The 13,476-nt window shown below is 37.9% G+C and overlaps 1 protein-coding gene and 1 long non-coding RNA gene across 3 annotated transcripts in view; one reads left to right on the top strand and one right to left on the bottom strand.

Annotated features, from left to right (window-relative positions):
* Positions 1-13,476, top strand: part of MAN1A1 (mannosidase alpha class 1A member 1) — a 166,628-nt gene that overhangs the window by 133,121 nt on the left and 20,031 nt on the right. The window contains exons 6-7 of the mRNA XM_072832001.1: positions 5,536-5,659; positions 7,593-7,686. Coding sequence (XP_072688102.1) covers positions 5,536-5,659; positions 7,593-7,686 — 218 coding nt within the window. The remainder of the gene's footprint in view (positions 1-5,535; positions 5,660-7,592; positions 7,687-13,476) is intronic.
* On the bottom strand, positions 3,463-12,969 carry LOC140636635 (uncharacterized). 2 transcript variants are annotated; one of them, XR_012033866.1, is made up of 4 exons: positions 12,760-12,969; positions 12,358-12,507; positions 11,049-11,222; positions 3,463-3,620 (listed from the first exon to the last, which is right to left on the bottom strand). It is a non-coding gene; the product is annotated as an uncharacterized lncRNA (long non-coding RNA). The 2 variants fall into 2 exon arrangements; XR_012033867.1 differs by having other exon boundaries at positions 12,399-12,507.

Below are 13,476 nucleotides of genomic sequence, written 5' to 3'. Positions count from 1 at the left end.
ATATAACACACAAAATATGTATTAGTTATTTATGTTATTGATAAGGCTTCCAGTCAATAGTCAATACTAATAGTGCACTATTAGTATTTAAGTTTTACAGGAATCAAAAGTTATACATGAATTTTCAACAGCATAGGAAGTCAACACCCTTAACCCCTATATTGTTCAAGGGTCACCTCAACATCCATTCAGTCAGGTATCTTCACTCAACAACAATGATGTACATTGATCAGTATGGGAAATGTCCATGAAAAATATGATATACGTTTAAAAGAAGATGTAGAATATAATTCCTTTTTTTTTCTTAATACAATAGAGTAAATGTGTGTGCATGCCCACAAATTTTAAATGCATTCTAATGCTTTCTAATCAGTACTACTAGCCTCTTCGGAGTGTTCCCCAAACTTAATAGGATATCCCAGTTTGCCCAATAACTAGGCAGAAACTGCACTCAACTTATTTGCAGTCTGTTGATAATGGCTAGCAAGGAAATCTTACCCAAAGGACAGCTGGAAAACAGAATTTTAGCATCTTTGGACCTGTGGAGCAGATTATTTATGGAATTAGAGAGGGCTTCTCACCATTTATATTTTTGCAAACCCCAACTTCTCCTCTAATCCTAGTAGATAGTTAAGTACAGGGACTGCAGTATTGTCAGAATAACTAAAATAATGAGTATTTAGTTTCAATTCTGTCTAAAATAACTACCCATAAGGCAAAGCAAGGTAGCTAATTTTAAAATATTATTTTAGCCTTTGGTTCAAAAAATTAAGTGTGGAAATTCTTTAGAGATTTAACCCACATGCTGCTGTTCAGAAGCAGTAAACCATGGCTTGTGAATTAATCAAATGACTCCCCTCAGCACCATTTCCCTGTAGATGGCTCTTGGGGAAGTAGTCCTCCCCAGTGGAATCTTCTATAGTTGAGCTATAATAGAATCTTGACTCGTCCTAGAATGCCAGCCCCTGAAATTATTAGTCCCACTCTCACTGAAGTCTTAGACTACAAACTTGAAAGATTAGCATTGTGTGAATCTGTTCAGGAAGGAGGCATTGGTAGTAAGTGAAGCTGAAATTGCTTAATCTCAAAATCAACTCACTTGGGAAATACAGTTAAAATGAAACAGTCGTTCATGAACTTTGTAATTATTCTTTCCTAATTTGTGCTAAAATCCAAAAGGAATAATATTGGATTATCTGCTCTTTTGAATTAAATATCCCTATGAGCCCCTAATTTGCATATGTAAGTAAGGTTTTACCATAATATACAGAATGTTGGGAATTTTTTTCTCCCAAAACTTGTTAACTCCATAGCCCCAAGGAGTAACCTGTGTTTTGAACTTTGAACTTGAAAGGCGTTTGTTTACTGATCAGCTCTTCAGAAATTACTCAGACAAGAATCCTCAAGAAAATTGTTTATTGGCCCATTTCCCATTTTGCATAGAGAAGCAAGCAGCAAGAAAGAATAAACTGAAAATCATAGCTAATCAAGACTATATAACTGTTTAATGCTTTGTTTACATATTCATCTGACAATTTTTTAGAATTGTTTCAGTTCTGTAAATTCTTTATTTGTTGTGTTTGATTATGCTAAATGGCCAAACGTTATTTCTTAATGATCCAAATTGTATCTGGACAGCGTCTACAACCTTTCATTGTGGGTACCTTGGTTTAAGATTATTTTGAAGGAATATACCATCAATCCTGAATAACTTTCCAGCTACTTGATTATTAGAAGCTCTAGGAGGAGGTAGCAGCTCTCCTATGAGATTTAAACATGAGTAGAATAGCAATGTTAGTAAGGTAATTCCTTTCTCTGGTGTCACTAACCATTCCTAGGAAAAGGAAAAAAAAAAAAAGCATAATGCCCATTGCTTATCAGAGCTATGAGGTCAGTAAATAATTATATCTTCTTGTTTTTGAGTGTAGTAGGATGTGGAAGTATATTACTACTGCTAAAGAACTACATTCAAGTTATATTCTCTAAAGCAACAAAATAGTATTTTTCAAAAGAATCATAGTGACTCAGTCTTTTAAAGACATGTTTCTAGTTGCACTTGCCAAAACCAGTTATTTTTTGTTGTGATGTTTTATCTTCAAAGAATTATTACCTTTGTAGAATACTGAAAATTTAAATTAAAAGTTGAAAGATATGTATTAAATAATACTCCAATTTAAAATGGAAGAACTGAGGATTGGAGGAAACAGAAATAAGTGAAATTAGAGTGATACAAAAGTTTGAAGTTCTGCTTCAGGATCCTTTGAACCACACACTTGGCAGTTTTCCAAATCATGTTAATTGCCTTTTTGTGTATACATTTCCATATGCTGACTCATCATTTTGGCTTAAAAAGCAATCATTGTAACAAGACTGGGAATATTTAAATATTCTTCCCTTTTATGCCTGCCTGATGGAACTAATGGTTTCTGAACACAAACTGTTATTTTTAAAATATTTTTCTAAAGTATTATTAGTGTTTGTAAAATAGATAAAGAAAAAATAAAGAACACCATGACTACCTTTAAAATATCATGATAACAGAACTGAAGTTGAAAACGATTTAAATCCCCTACTCTCTCAAATGAGATTGATTTTGACCCAGAGGTCTAGAAACCTTTAGCATTTGGTATCATGGGATGCCAAGGGCATCCTGACCCCCAGACCAAAGGAGCAGAACTCTGTTCCGTACTCACTTACCATCATTTTGATGTCAGATGCCCAGTGTCTGTATGTATCAGTTTAGAAATTAGAGCCACACAAATATATGGGTTCCTCAATAGACTTTTAGAATTTAGAGACAAAAAGACCATAGAAATCATTCTATGAGTGTCCAAAACTGGTTCTGATACAGTGCCGTGCAAACAGGTAGCCATTTCCCCTAATACACACGTAATTTAGCTGGCATGGCCTATGGCGTGTGCCCCAAGCCCTCCCCAGACTAACCTCTAGTCATTGCACCTTTGCCTAAGAAAAGGATAATGACCTTATTAAATATCTAGATATAACAGTGGCCTCTCTGACTTCTTGGAACCCTTCTCTCATTTCTGTTTGAGAGCTAGCACAACTATCGATCTTACACTTTTACTGAAATACATTAATTCTGTAGGTTGCAAAAATGGTAACCAAAGCTGTTCTTTCATATAAACATACCATGCATTCTAAACTCAGCTTTCTGTTAGCAGGATATATCCTTTGCTAGTGCATTTACTGTTCTTGCTCCCTATGTAATTAAACAGTGATAGAAAAGTATGCTGTTTTCCTTCTGATACGAATGGGTCCAAAGGAGAAAGAAAGAATACATATATAACCCTTTTAAATCTTAATTTTTTAACATATTGAAATTTTTTCCAGTGTATCTCTGGTTTTCTCTTAATTAACCACATTAATAGCAAGGAACAAATGCATGAATACAAAAGTAATTTGAATTTTATTTTGGTACATTATATTACTTGAGTTTCTCATCTCAGTGTGCCACCACACTCTCATACCCTGAATTCAAAAGAACTGGTCTTTGAAGATCTGGAAACTGGGTGGGTTCTTAGCACACCGTCCTCTTCCTTCTTCAGGACAAAGTCATTGCCTCTTACTTTGGTATTGTGACTTTGATTTTAGTAGCTTCTCTAGAACACAGAAATTTTTAGTTTTGCTTAATTAGGTTTATTGACTTTGGTCAGTGAGAGAATGGTTGGAACAAAAAGAAATGTGTCTTGACAACAAATTGATGACCAATTACCATGTGCACTTGCCATATGTTAATAAAATTTGAAAGTAGTTGTTCATCCTATTTGGATGATTGGCTATTCCTTTCATCTAAGCCAACCATGAAAATAAATCCTGATTAACCTTCCCAGAATGGAAGAAATACAAGACATTTTTAAAGACAAATGAATATGTGATTTTCAAATCTCCTTTATTTCTGTTTACTTTTTTATTACTACAAATCTATGTTTGAAGATAAAAATCTAGGTTTTGCTCTCAAAAGCAACAGAAGAGTGAGGCCAATCTAGGTTTTTAGAGACCAGTTGTCCTTGTTGTTTTCCTTCTCTTACACATTCCTGAGCAGAAGTTAGGATAGCTGAAAAGAGTTGTGAATGATCTAATGCAAAAAACAAACAGGGAAGAAAATCTAGGGACATCAAGAGCAGTGTTCAAAGGGAGCCAACTTGGAAAGGGAAGAAAGTGAGAAATCCACAAGCCTCCAAGACCTGCCCCCAATTGATCCTTAGAGTCTTCTCTCCAGCCACCCTGCTTTCCCTCCACTCAGCAGTATCAGGAGATTCTTCTAGATCCTGGCTGTCCCTTCTGTGTACTCTCAATATCCAGATGCTCCCTCTCATCATTCTTCCCTCACTAATTCATATTCATTCTTCAACAATCAACTCAGGAGTCTGCTCCTTGCAGAAGCCTTCTGTGCCCTCCACCGTGTAGGATTACATGTCCTGGCCCTAGGTGCTCAGAGACCCTTTCACATGTTTACTTATCTTGGTACTTAACCATATTTAATTGGAATTATCTCTGCTTAGGTTACTCTCTCACATTGCACTATAAGTCTTTAAGAAAAGAGTGATTTGTTCATTGTAATCATCCTTGGAACCCAGAGCTATGCAGGGTCCCTGGCAAATGAGAGGAATGCAATAAATGAGCATCTGAAATAAAACCAAAATGTTGGTTTTCAGCTTTCTGCAAGGGAACTTACCAGTCAGATCCTTGACTTTATTCTTTATTTCAGTTATCACGTTAATTCCTAACGTTTTAAGTGGCTCTCCAAAAGTAAACTGAACCCAAGAGTATGACTGTGGCTCAAAAGCCACTTTATGTGTAGTTGTGTGTGTGGACGTGTAGGACCAACTCTTTAAAAACCATTTCTCTGTGATGAGGCAATAATTTTTGCAGCTCATGCCTTTTGATCCCTTTCAGATTTGAATCATATAGTTCTGTTAAAATTCTTGAACATAGATTAAATGGGTCACAGGATAAGTGAGTGCCCTGGATAATATACTTAAAAAATTGTGTGAAGGAAAACAAAAGAAAGCCTAGTAAGTGGAGAGAAGGCTTGGGGACAGAGGGAATGAGTATATAACCAAGGAATCTTTGAAATTTATCTTATATCAAAGAAAAATTATAAATATAATATGAATGTCTATAATAGTGCATGGACTCTCAGGTTGAAATTAATTAAAATATTGGAGGGCTTTATGGGGGATTTGGGGCAGGGGAGGTGTGTGTTTTATATTCTATTTGGAATGGGTGTGCATCTCTATATGGCACCTGTACTTTCCAAAGTATTTGTTCATCAACATCAAGCACATAGAAACTTTTTTCTGACTTATGTCAACACTGATTTTCAGTTTATAGGTAAGGGTCAAAGCCTGAAACCAGTAGCCAAAGACAACAATGCTGGACATTTTTTAATAACCAGAGTAGACTATTAGCTGAGATGCCATTATTCGGAACAGGTCTCTTTCACTTCTATTTAAGCCTGCAAAAATCAGAATTGTTCTGACCCATAACTCTTCACTCTCTTCTCTTCTTTAGTGGAATTGGAAGGAACTGGCCCTGGGCCTCAGGAGGCAGCAGTATTTTGGCAGAATTTGGAACTCTGCATTTGGAGTTTCTCCACCTGAGCCACTTATCAGGAAACCCCATCTTTGCCGAAAAGGTGAGATCCCCCAATACACCTTGCATTGTAATGCTGTACTTAATGAGAAACAATATCCTCTCCTGGAAGATTTAGTAATATTAGATATGGAAAAGAATAACCAAGTTTAATAGAGTTCTTCAGGAAGTTTTGTTACATGCAGCATTTCATTTTACCGAACCGTAACCCCGCAGTCTTTCCATGGCTCCGTCTAACTCAGCATGAGACAGTGTGGTGTACACGTCTGATTCTCTAGACCTCGAGCAAGTCACTTTCCCTCTCTGATATTTTTTTTCCTGATCTAAAAATACATAGTGTTGTATGGAACATGTGAAAGACTTTTTAAACTCAAAGTATCATACAAATTCGAGTATAATACAAATTGAATCTGTTTCTAATTTTCAAGAAACAACCCGTAGATATGTGAGTAAATCTATATTTCGCCCACCACTCTGCTCTCAGCTTTTGTCCCACTTGCATTTCCTCTTCATAGCAAAATTCCCTGAGAGAATTGTCTCTGTTACCCCCTCTTCTTGTGTCCCCCACTCTTGAACACTTTCCAGTCAGGCTTTTCTGCCCACCACACCTGTCTCGGTGACCAGTGAGTTTTGTGTTGCCAGGTCCGGTGATCATTCTCAGCTCTCATTGTCCTCACCCTCTCAGCATCTGAAGCATGTAGTCACTTCCTTCTCCATGAGGTGCTGCACAGGGCTGCAGGCGTACGGTACTTCCCTGCTTTGCCTCCTTCCTCAGTGGAGTGCTCCTTCGAAGCCTTCTTTGTTGGTTCTTCCCCAATGCCCCAAGCTCTAAATATCACAAAGCCTCAGGACTCAAACTTGAGCCTCTTCTTTTTGTGGTCAGTCTCGACATGATTTCATTCAGTGTCATGGTTCCACATACTATTTATGTGCTGTTGACTCCAAATTTATCGTTCCAGTCCCAACCTGTCCCCCATTCTGTATCTGACCTTTCCACTAAGAGGTCTGAATGACAGCTGCTGCTCAAAATGCCTCAGACTCAACCCCCAGACCTTTTTCTACTGCAGTCTTCACTGTATTGATAAATTCCACCTCAGTTTACCCAGTAGCTCAGACCACAGATCTTGAGGTCATCCTGGTTCCTCTCTTTTTGGTAAACCTGAGGTTGACTCCATCAGGAAATGCTTTGGCTCTATCCTGTTACCCTGCTGCCACCCTTTCCCGGGACCCACTGTCTCTTGCCTGGACTCTGCTGTACCCACCTGAATCCTGCTTCCTCTCCTGTCCCCTTCAGTCACACCGATCCCGCAAAAACACAAAACTTCAGTGACTTCCCATCACACGTGGAATAAAATAAGCCCTCATTTTGGCCCATGAGGCTTGCATGATGTGGGCCCTGGCTACCTGTCTCCTCTCTGACATTTTCTCCTTTTCTTCCTTACCTCTAGCCTTAGCAGTCTTGCCAAACCTTCTCTCAGGGCACCTCTGCTTGCACCTCCCTCTGCCCCGGTTGCTCTTCCTCCAGCTTTCTGCATGGTTATTCCTTTGCCTCTTTAAGTTTCTGCTCAAACCTCTCCCATCAGGCTCCCCTGACCTCCCTGACTGAGAATGTAACCTCACAACCTCACATCACTTGTCCCACTGTTCTCTATAACCTTTTCATAGATTTATCACCATCTGATATATTTATGTGCTTATTATCTGTCTCCTCCCACTAGAAAGTAAATTCCAAGAGGATAATGACTTTGTTTATCCACTGATAGATCCCCACTTCCTTCTGCAGCGTGTGGCAGATCCGTGTGACCTATATTCACTTACTGCGAATATTCTTGTAAGCTGGTGGCAACCCTCGTAGTTCTAATTCTTTTAAATCAATCTTCTTCCCTAACATGGAGAAATGTAATGGAGAAAGAGAGGAGAATGGCCCCAAAATTGTTTTGTAGATTTTCATAGTAACATTTCATTTTCTGTTGTAGGTAATGAATATTCGAACAGTACTGAACAACCTGGAAAAACCACAAGGCCTTTATCCTAACTATCTGAATCCCAGTAGTGGACAGTGGGGTCAATGTAAGTCAAAAGATTAGTATGGTTTTAGCTCTTTATGGTACCCAGCACTGTTCTAGTAACAGAGAGGAGGAACACAAAAAAAGCACAAATTGTTTTGGGGAATGTTTCAGGAAGAGGAAAGTGGGCATGGTTCCTTTAATAAACAGGCCTGTCGTGAGAGAGACTATAAATGTTACCATGGGTCTTGATTGTTTATTTTTCGTGCATAACTGTGAGCATGATGACATGTAAGCACATTTAAATTTTTAATCAAGAGGGGAAGATCTGGTCAGGTTGTTTGGGCATGTTAGCCCATAACAAGCTGGTCATGTGGATAGAAGGGAAAATTGTTCCTTTATGCTATTGGCTATCATAGTTTTGCACGGAGTAACTAGATCATTCTACTTCATAGCATTTTCTCTTTCTTCTTGGCTCCAAGATGAGAGAGGAACCTGAATCTTTAAGGGTTAGGAAATTGAAAGAGCAAACAGGATGTTTTCTTGACTTAATTTTAAGCCACCAGATAAAGGTTGCCTCCCAGGAGAATTATCTACAGATTAGGAGAAAGTATTATACAAGGAGCCCTCACTTCAGATCCCTTAGGGACCTTAGGGATATGAAGATCCAGAGTAGTTGAAATAAATGTTCTCAAGTTGATTGGAAAAACAGTGGTAGATTAACCCAGCAACAGAGAGTCAAGTCCAGAATATTAAGTGAGGTGCCTGTCTGTGCTGGGGATATTAGCAATGCCTTACAATTTTATTCTAATTTGAGTATTTTCTTTATATGTAACATTATATTCTTAGATGAACATGCCTCCCTGTTACTTTAGAAGAAGTACTTTTCATAAAGAATAATTTAATAGAAAAAAATTGTGCTAAAATCTATGTTTGTTGCCATTTAGCCAAGTGTGGTCTGCAGGTCGCTGGATATCCCTGAGACCATTCAGGGAGTCCACAAGGTCAAAGCTATTTTTACTTCTGCCTTTTTGCTGTGTTGATGTTTGCACTTCTGTTGCAAAAGCAGTGGTGGGTAAAACTACTGAAGTCACAGTGAGAACCGTGGCAGGGGAGCCAGATAGTACTAATAATTGTATTCTTCATTGACAATAAGAAATAAAAAGATGCCAGTTTCACTTATGAATATTTTTAATGAAAAAACTTATTGAGTCTAGTAGATCTCAACCATTGATTATGCTTCTTTGCTGTATAATAGGAAATAGTGTCTACCTCATAGAAAAGCACTTGTGTGATTGAGTCAAAAGCTGAGCCACTCACATACTGCTTCATGGATTAGCATTTTTGCTTGAAAGAACAACTGAACACCATCTTTGGTTATTTAGACTTGGGTAATTGGTACATGTTCTCAAAAAACAAGCCTGCCAATTCAAAGAAAACTGACAGTATCTTTGCCAATGATAGAATTTTAATTTCTAAATGAAAATTAGAATTTTGAGAAATGTATATATGCTACCATGACCTTAATACCTTTAACTAATACTTAAAGACTTTTCTAGGGCACCTGAGTGGCTCAGTTGGTTAAAGCGTCTGACTCTTGATTTCAGCTCAGGTCATGATCTCTGGGGCATGAGGTGGAGCCCCATGTCGAGCTCCACACTGGTCATGGAGCCTACTTTACTTAAGACTCTCTCTCTCTCTCTTTCTCTGTCTCTCTCCTTCTTCCTCTGCCCCTCCCACCCTCTCTAGAAAAACTTTTCTGATGAGATTAGTGTGATATTAACAAAGGCAATTTATAGGAACCCGTGGGTGGCTCAGCAGTTGAGCGTCTGCCTTCGCCTCAGGGTGTGATCTGGAGTCCCGGGATCGAGTCCCACATCAAGCTCTCTGCAGGGAGCCTGCTTCTCCTCCTATCTATTCTCTGCCTCTCTCTCTCTCTCTCTCTCATGAATAAATAAAAATCTTTTTAAAAATGCAGTTTTTTATATTATGTACTGAACTATGTCACCATTTGGAAGATCTGTATAATTCAGTGAACCAGTATTTTCCAAATGACCACTTCATGCTATTACAAAATCATGTGAGGAAAAAGATCCATGCAAAGTGCAAGATGGACCAATGGATTCTAATGTAACAGTACAAAAATTCATTGATGTAATTTCTAATTCCACATTACAACCAACCTTTAAGAAATTTTAACCTTTAAAAAACTATTTGTCAAGTTTTGTTTTAGTATCAGAGAAAAACATCCACAATTATCTGAAAAGGCTCTTTAAATACTTCCCTTTCCAACTGTGTAACAGTGTGAGGCTGAATTTTCTTCATGTATTCCACCAAAATGATATATATCAATGGATTTGAATATACAGATATGAAAACCCAACTATCTTCTAGTACAGCAAAAATGTAAGATTTGCAAAACTGTAAATCAGTGTCAGTCTTTTAGCTAATCTTTTTAGTTTATAAAATATAACATGTTTATATGAAAAATGTGTTAACGTAATGCTTGTATTATTTTTTTTAATTAATAAAATATTTTAATTCAATTTAAATATTTTAAATTTAATTTTCAATATGGTAAATACTTATAGATATTACATAAACAAGTTATTTGGGGGCATTTATTCATTTTTAAGAGTGTAGAAGGTGCTCAGACTAAAAGTTTGAGAACTATTTGGGTATTTGAGAGAAAATAGTAGCTTTCTGAGTACAAGGACCAGATAAGATTCTCTGAAAGGACAGGCATTTGTAGCATTTTCCTTCTCATGAATGACTTTAAAAATTGAAAAAAAATTCTCTATGATTGACTGTTTTCTTCTTGTGACTTAGGATTTAGAAGTCACTGTGAAGAGGGACAAAAAGTGTCAGTTATACTGGAACTGGAAATCCAGTTTTGCCTTCTGGATTGCCAATATGTTGTGTATTTGGCCATGTTTCCTGATGCAGAGGGCCCTTTCTATTTGGATTGCACATGGGCCAGTTTTATAATGGCCAACAAATAGGGTTGATGACTCTGTCTGCTCCTCCACCCTCAACCCCACCACCACCCTGTGTTCCAGCCACGAGGGAGACACTTATTTTTTCATTCTTTAGTTAAGGCCCGTTGGTCATATCCAGGTCTTAGTTTGTGCTGTTTCCTCAGCCCTTTTACCTCTCTTCTGACTCTGCCAAGGTCCAGCTGAATTGCTCTTTCTTCTAGGAAGACTCTCTTCTTCAAGACAGTGGTTGGCACCCATTCATCCTCTACTCACCCTCGTCCTCCCTTGCCCCAATACTTTGGGTGTTTTCCTATCCTTACCTTTTTCAAAATGATTCATATACATCCCCATCTTCTAGGGATTCAAAATGTTTGAGGCCAGTGACTTTGTCTTAGTGACATTTGTTAACCTTACTCACTGTATCTTGCACTAGTAGGTGTTTACTTACTTGAATTTTGTGAGTATTCATGCACTCTATCCAATCTATCTTTCCTCCTCTGCTTTTAATAATGGTTCTGTTTATTCTCTGCTCCTCAGTTGTGGCTGAGAGGCAGCATCAGATCCTGGTAACTGATGATATAAAGAGATCTTGCAACTGGAAGCCAGATGTGGGACTCCGTGTCTATAGACAGAACAATTATCATTCTTCCTTGATTAATATAACAACATTAATATACATATAGTGTCACTAGCATCATTGGGGGAATGCTTTGAGAGGTTTAGGTTCAGATGAAATATACAAAATAATAAAAAATAAAGATACTGAGTTTTTAATCCTTTTTGTCTTGATTCTTTTGCTATTTGTTTTCTCTCTTAAGTATTAGGAATTCCTCTCGGGAAGGAAAGAGTAAATTGCCTTCTATAAAGAAGAGCATAATATTTGAGTGACTGCAATACACATTACCTTTGGAACCTTTGGGAATAAAAATACCATATATGTTCTTTGTAGAAGTAGGAGGTCCCTTCCTGCTGATAAAATCAGGCATGTTCTCTCCCACACCCACTAAATATTTACACAGGATTCTGTTGCCAACACAAATAGTCCTTCAGCCATAAGGAAGCATAGTGAGTGATATGCTAAGTTATCAAAAAGGCTTGCTCTTGTTCCTCCTCCATGTTCCTTTATTTTGATTCTTTCCAAATATGAAAAATTCATAGGCAAGAAATAAAAATATAGAATATTAACCTGCATTCACCAAAATAAATTAAACCAAATGTATTATTATGTAACCTTTTTCCTTTTTTAAAGGAAATGCCCAAACTTGCTTCTTCCATCCATTATAGAATCATAACCCAAGGGGAAAGAAAATGAAGCTGCTTCTGGCTGTTAGCGTTCAATTCTCATTGCTTAACTCTGAAGGGCATGTCTGGATCACGGCCATCATTTCCTATTACTTCATTTAGTCCTTGTTGTTTTGACAGTAACCGGACAGTGATTTGCTTTACCATGCTCACTTGCATTTGTCTCCTGCAATCATGTTTATAACAACAGGGCTTGTTATTGATGAGATAGTACTTAGTGTATTTAGTTTGTAAATGTCAGAGGTTTCTGTGGTAATTTCTTGAGGAAATTGCAAAGGTCACTTCAAGCACTGCTGTTTTAAGAATCAAACTTAAAATTATAAAACACTAATTTTACATTAAAATTAAAACCGTACATCTGGACTTTCTGCAATAATAAAAGTCACATATTTCACTACTTAAAAATATAGCCCTTCTCGCTTGAATGGGAATAGTCCTTTTTAAGGTTGACTTACGAGATTTTTCTTTGTTCATCAATTATTTGCTGAGTACCTACTTATATGCAGGCTACTTGGAAGAGCTGATGTGGACCAGGAAACATGATGGGTCTCCTGGATTGTGATCCTTCCGGATTGTGATCCTCTGGAGAAGATGAGACAAATCCTCTGGAGAAGACAGAGAAAAAATTCTATCATTTTAGGAAATTGCAGAGTATAGTAGACATGGGCTATCCCAAAGTGTATAATGAGGGAACCCAGTGGGTGGGGGTCAGGAAAAGCATCTTTGAGGAAGCAACATTTAATCCTAGATATAAAGTATGAGTAAGAATTACTAAATGAAAGGGAAAGGAGGCAGGGAATGTATATCATGCAGAGAGAACAAGGCCTTTAGAATTCCTGTGGTAGAATGGAGCCTACTGGTTTTGAGGGACCAAAAGAAGAGCCATATGACAAGGGAACAGAGAGCAAATAGATCAGAACCGATGGTGATACAGGGAAGGTGGAGACCACGCAGGGCCTCCCACTCTCCAAAGACCCAAGATTTGAGTCTTTGCCATTAAAGGCTTCCAATTCCGGAGGATCCAGTTCACATGTTAAAAGAGTTGCTGGTATAAATGAGGGAATAGATTGCAGTGGCATTGCCATTAGAACTTTGTGTGATGATGGAAATGTTCTAGATCTTCCCTGTCAGTGAAGTAACCAAGGGCCACTTGTAGCTCCTGAGCACTAGTATGGCCAAGGAACTGAATTATGTTTATTTTATTTTAATTAATTAAATGTAAATAGCTACACAATATCAGAGTGCAGAAGGCCAGATAATTGGCCACTGCAGACTCAGAAACAGGAGATACAGTAACTTCCACCAGGATTGGATTGGTGAGGACGCAGGAGTGGATAGATTCAAGAGATGTATAGGAGGTACAATTAGTAGGGTTCAGTAGCTCATTGGATATGGGGGCAAGGGAGAAAAGTAGTAAAAAATAACTCTCTAGTGTCTAACTTGCACAATTGGGAGGATGGTGGTGCCACTTAGTGAGACAGGAACCAACGGCAGAAGGTAAGATTGAGAAGGAAAAGAGAATGAATTCAGTTTTAACCTGTTCAATGTAGAGGTCCCCACATAAAGCTCCGAGT

This window comes from Canis lupus, chromosome 1 (genome assembly GCF_048164855.1).
Source record: "Canis lupus baileyi chromosome 1, mCanLup2.hap1, whole genome shotgun sequence".
Taxonomy (NCBI): Eukaryota; Metazoa; Chordata; class Mammalia; order Carnivora; family Canidae; genus Canis; species Canis lupus.
This window is presented reverse-complemented; position numbering and strand designations above follow the sequence as displayed.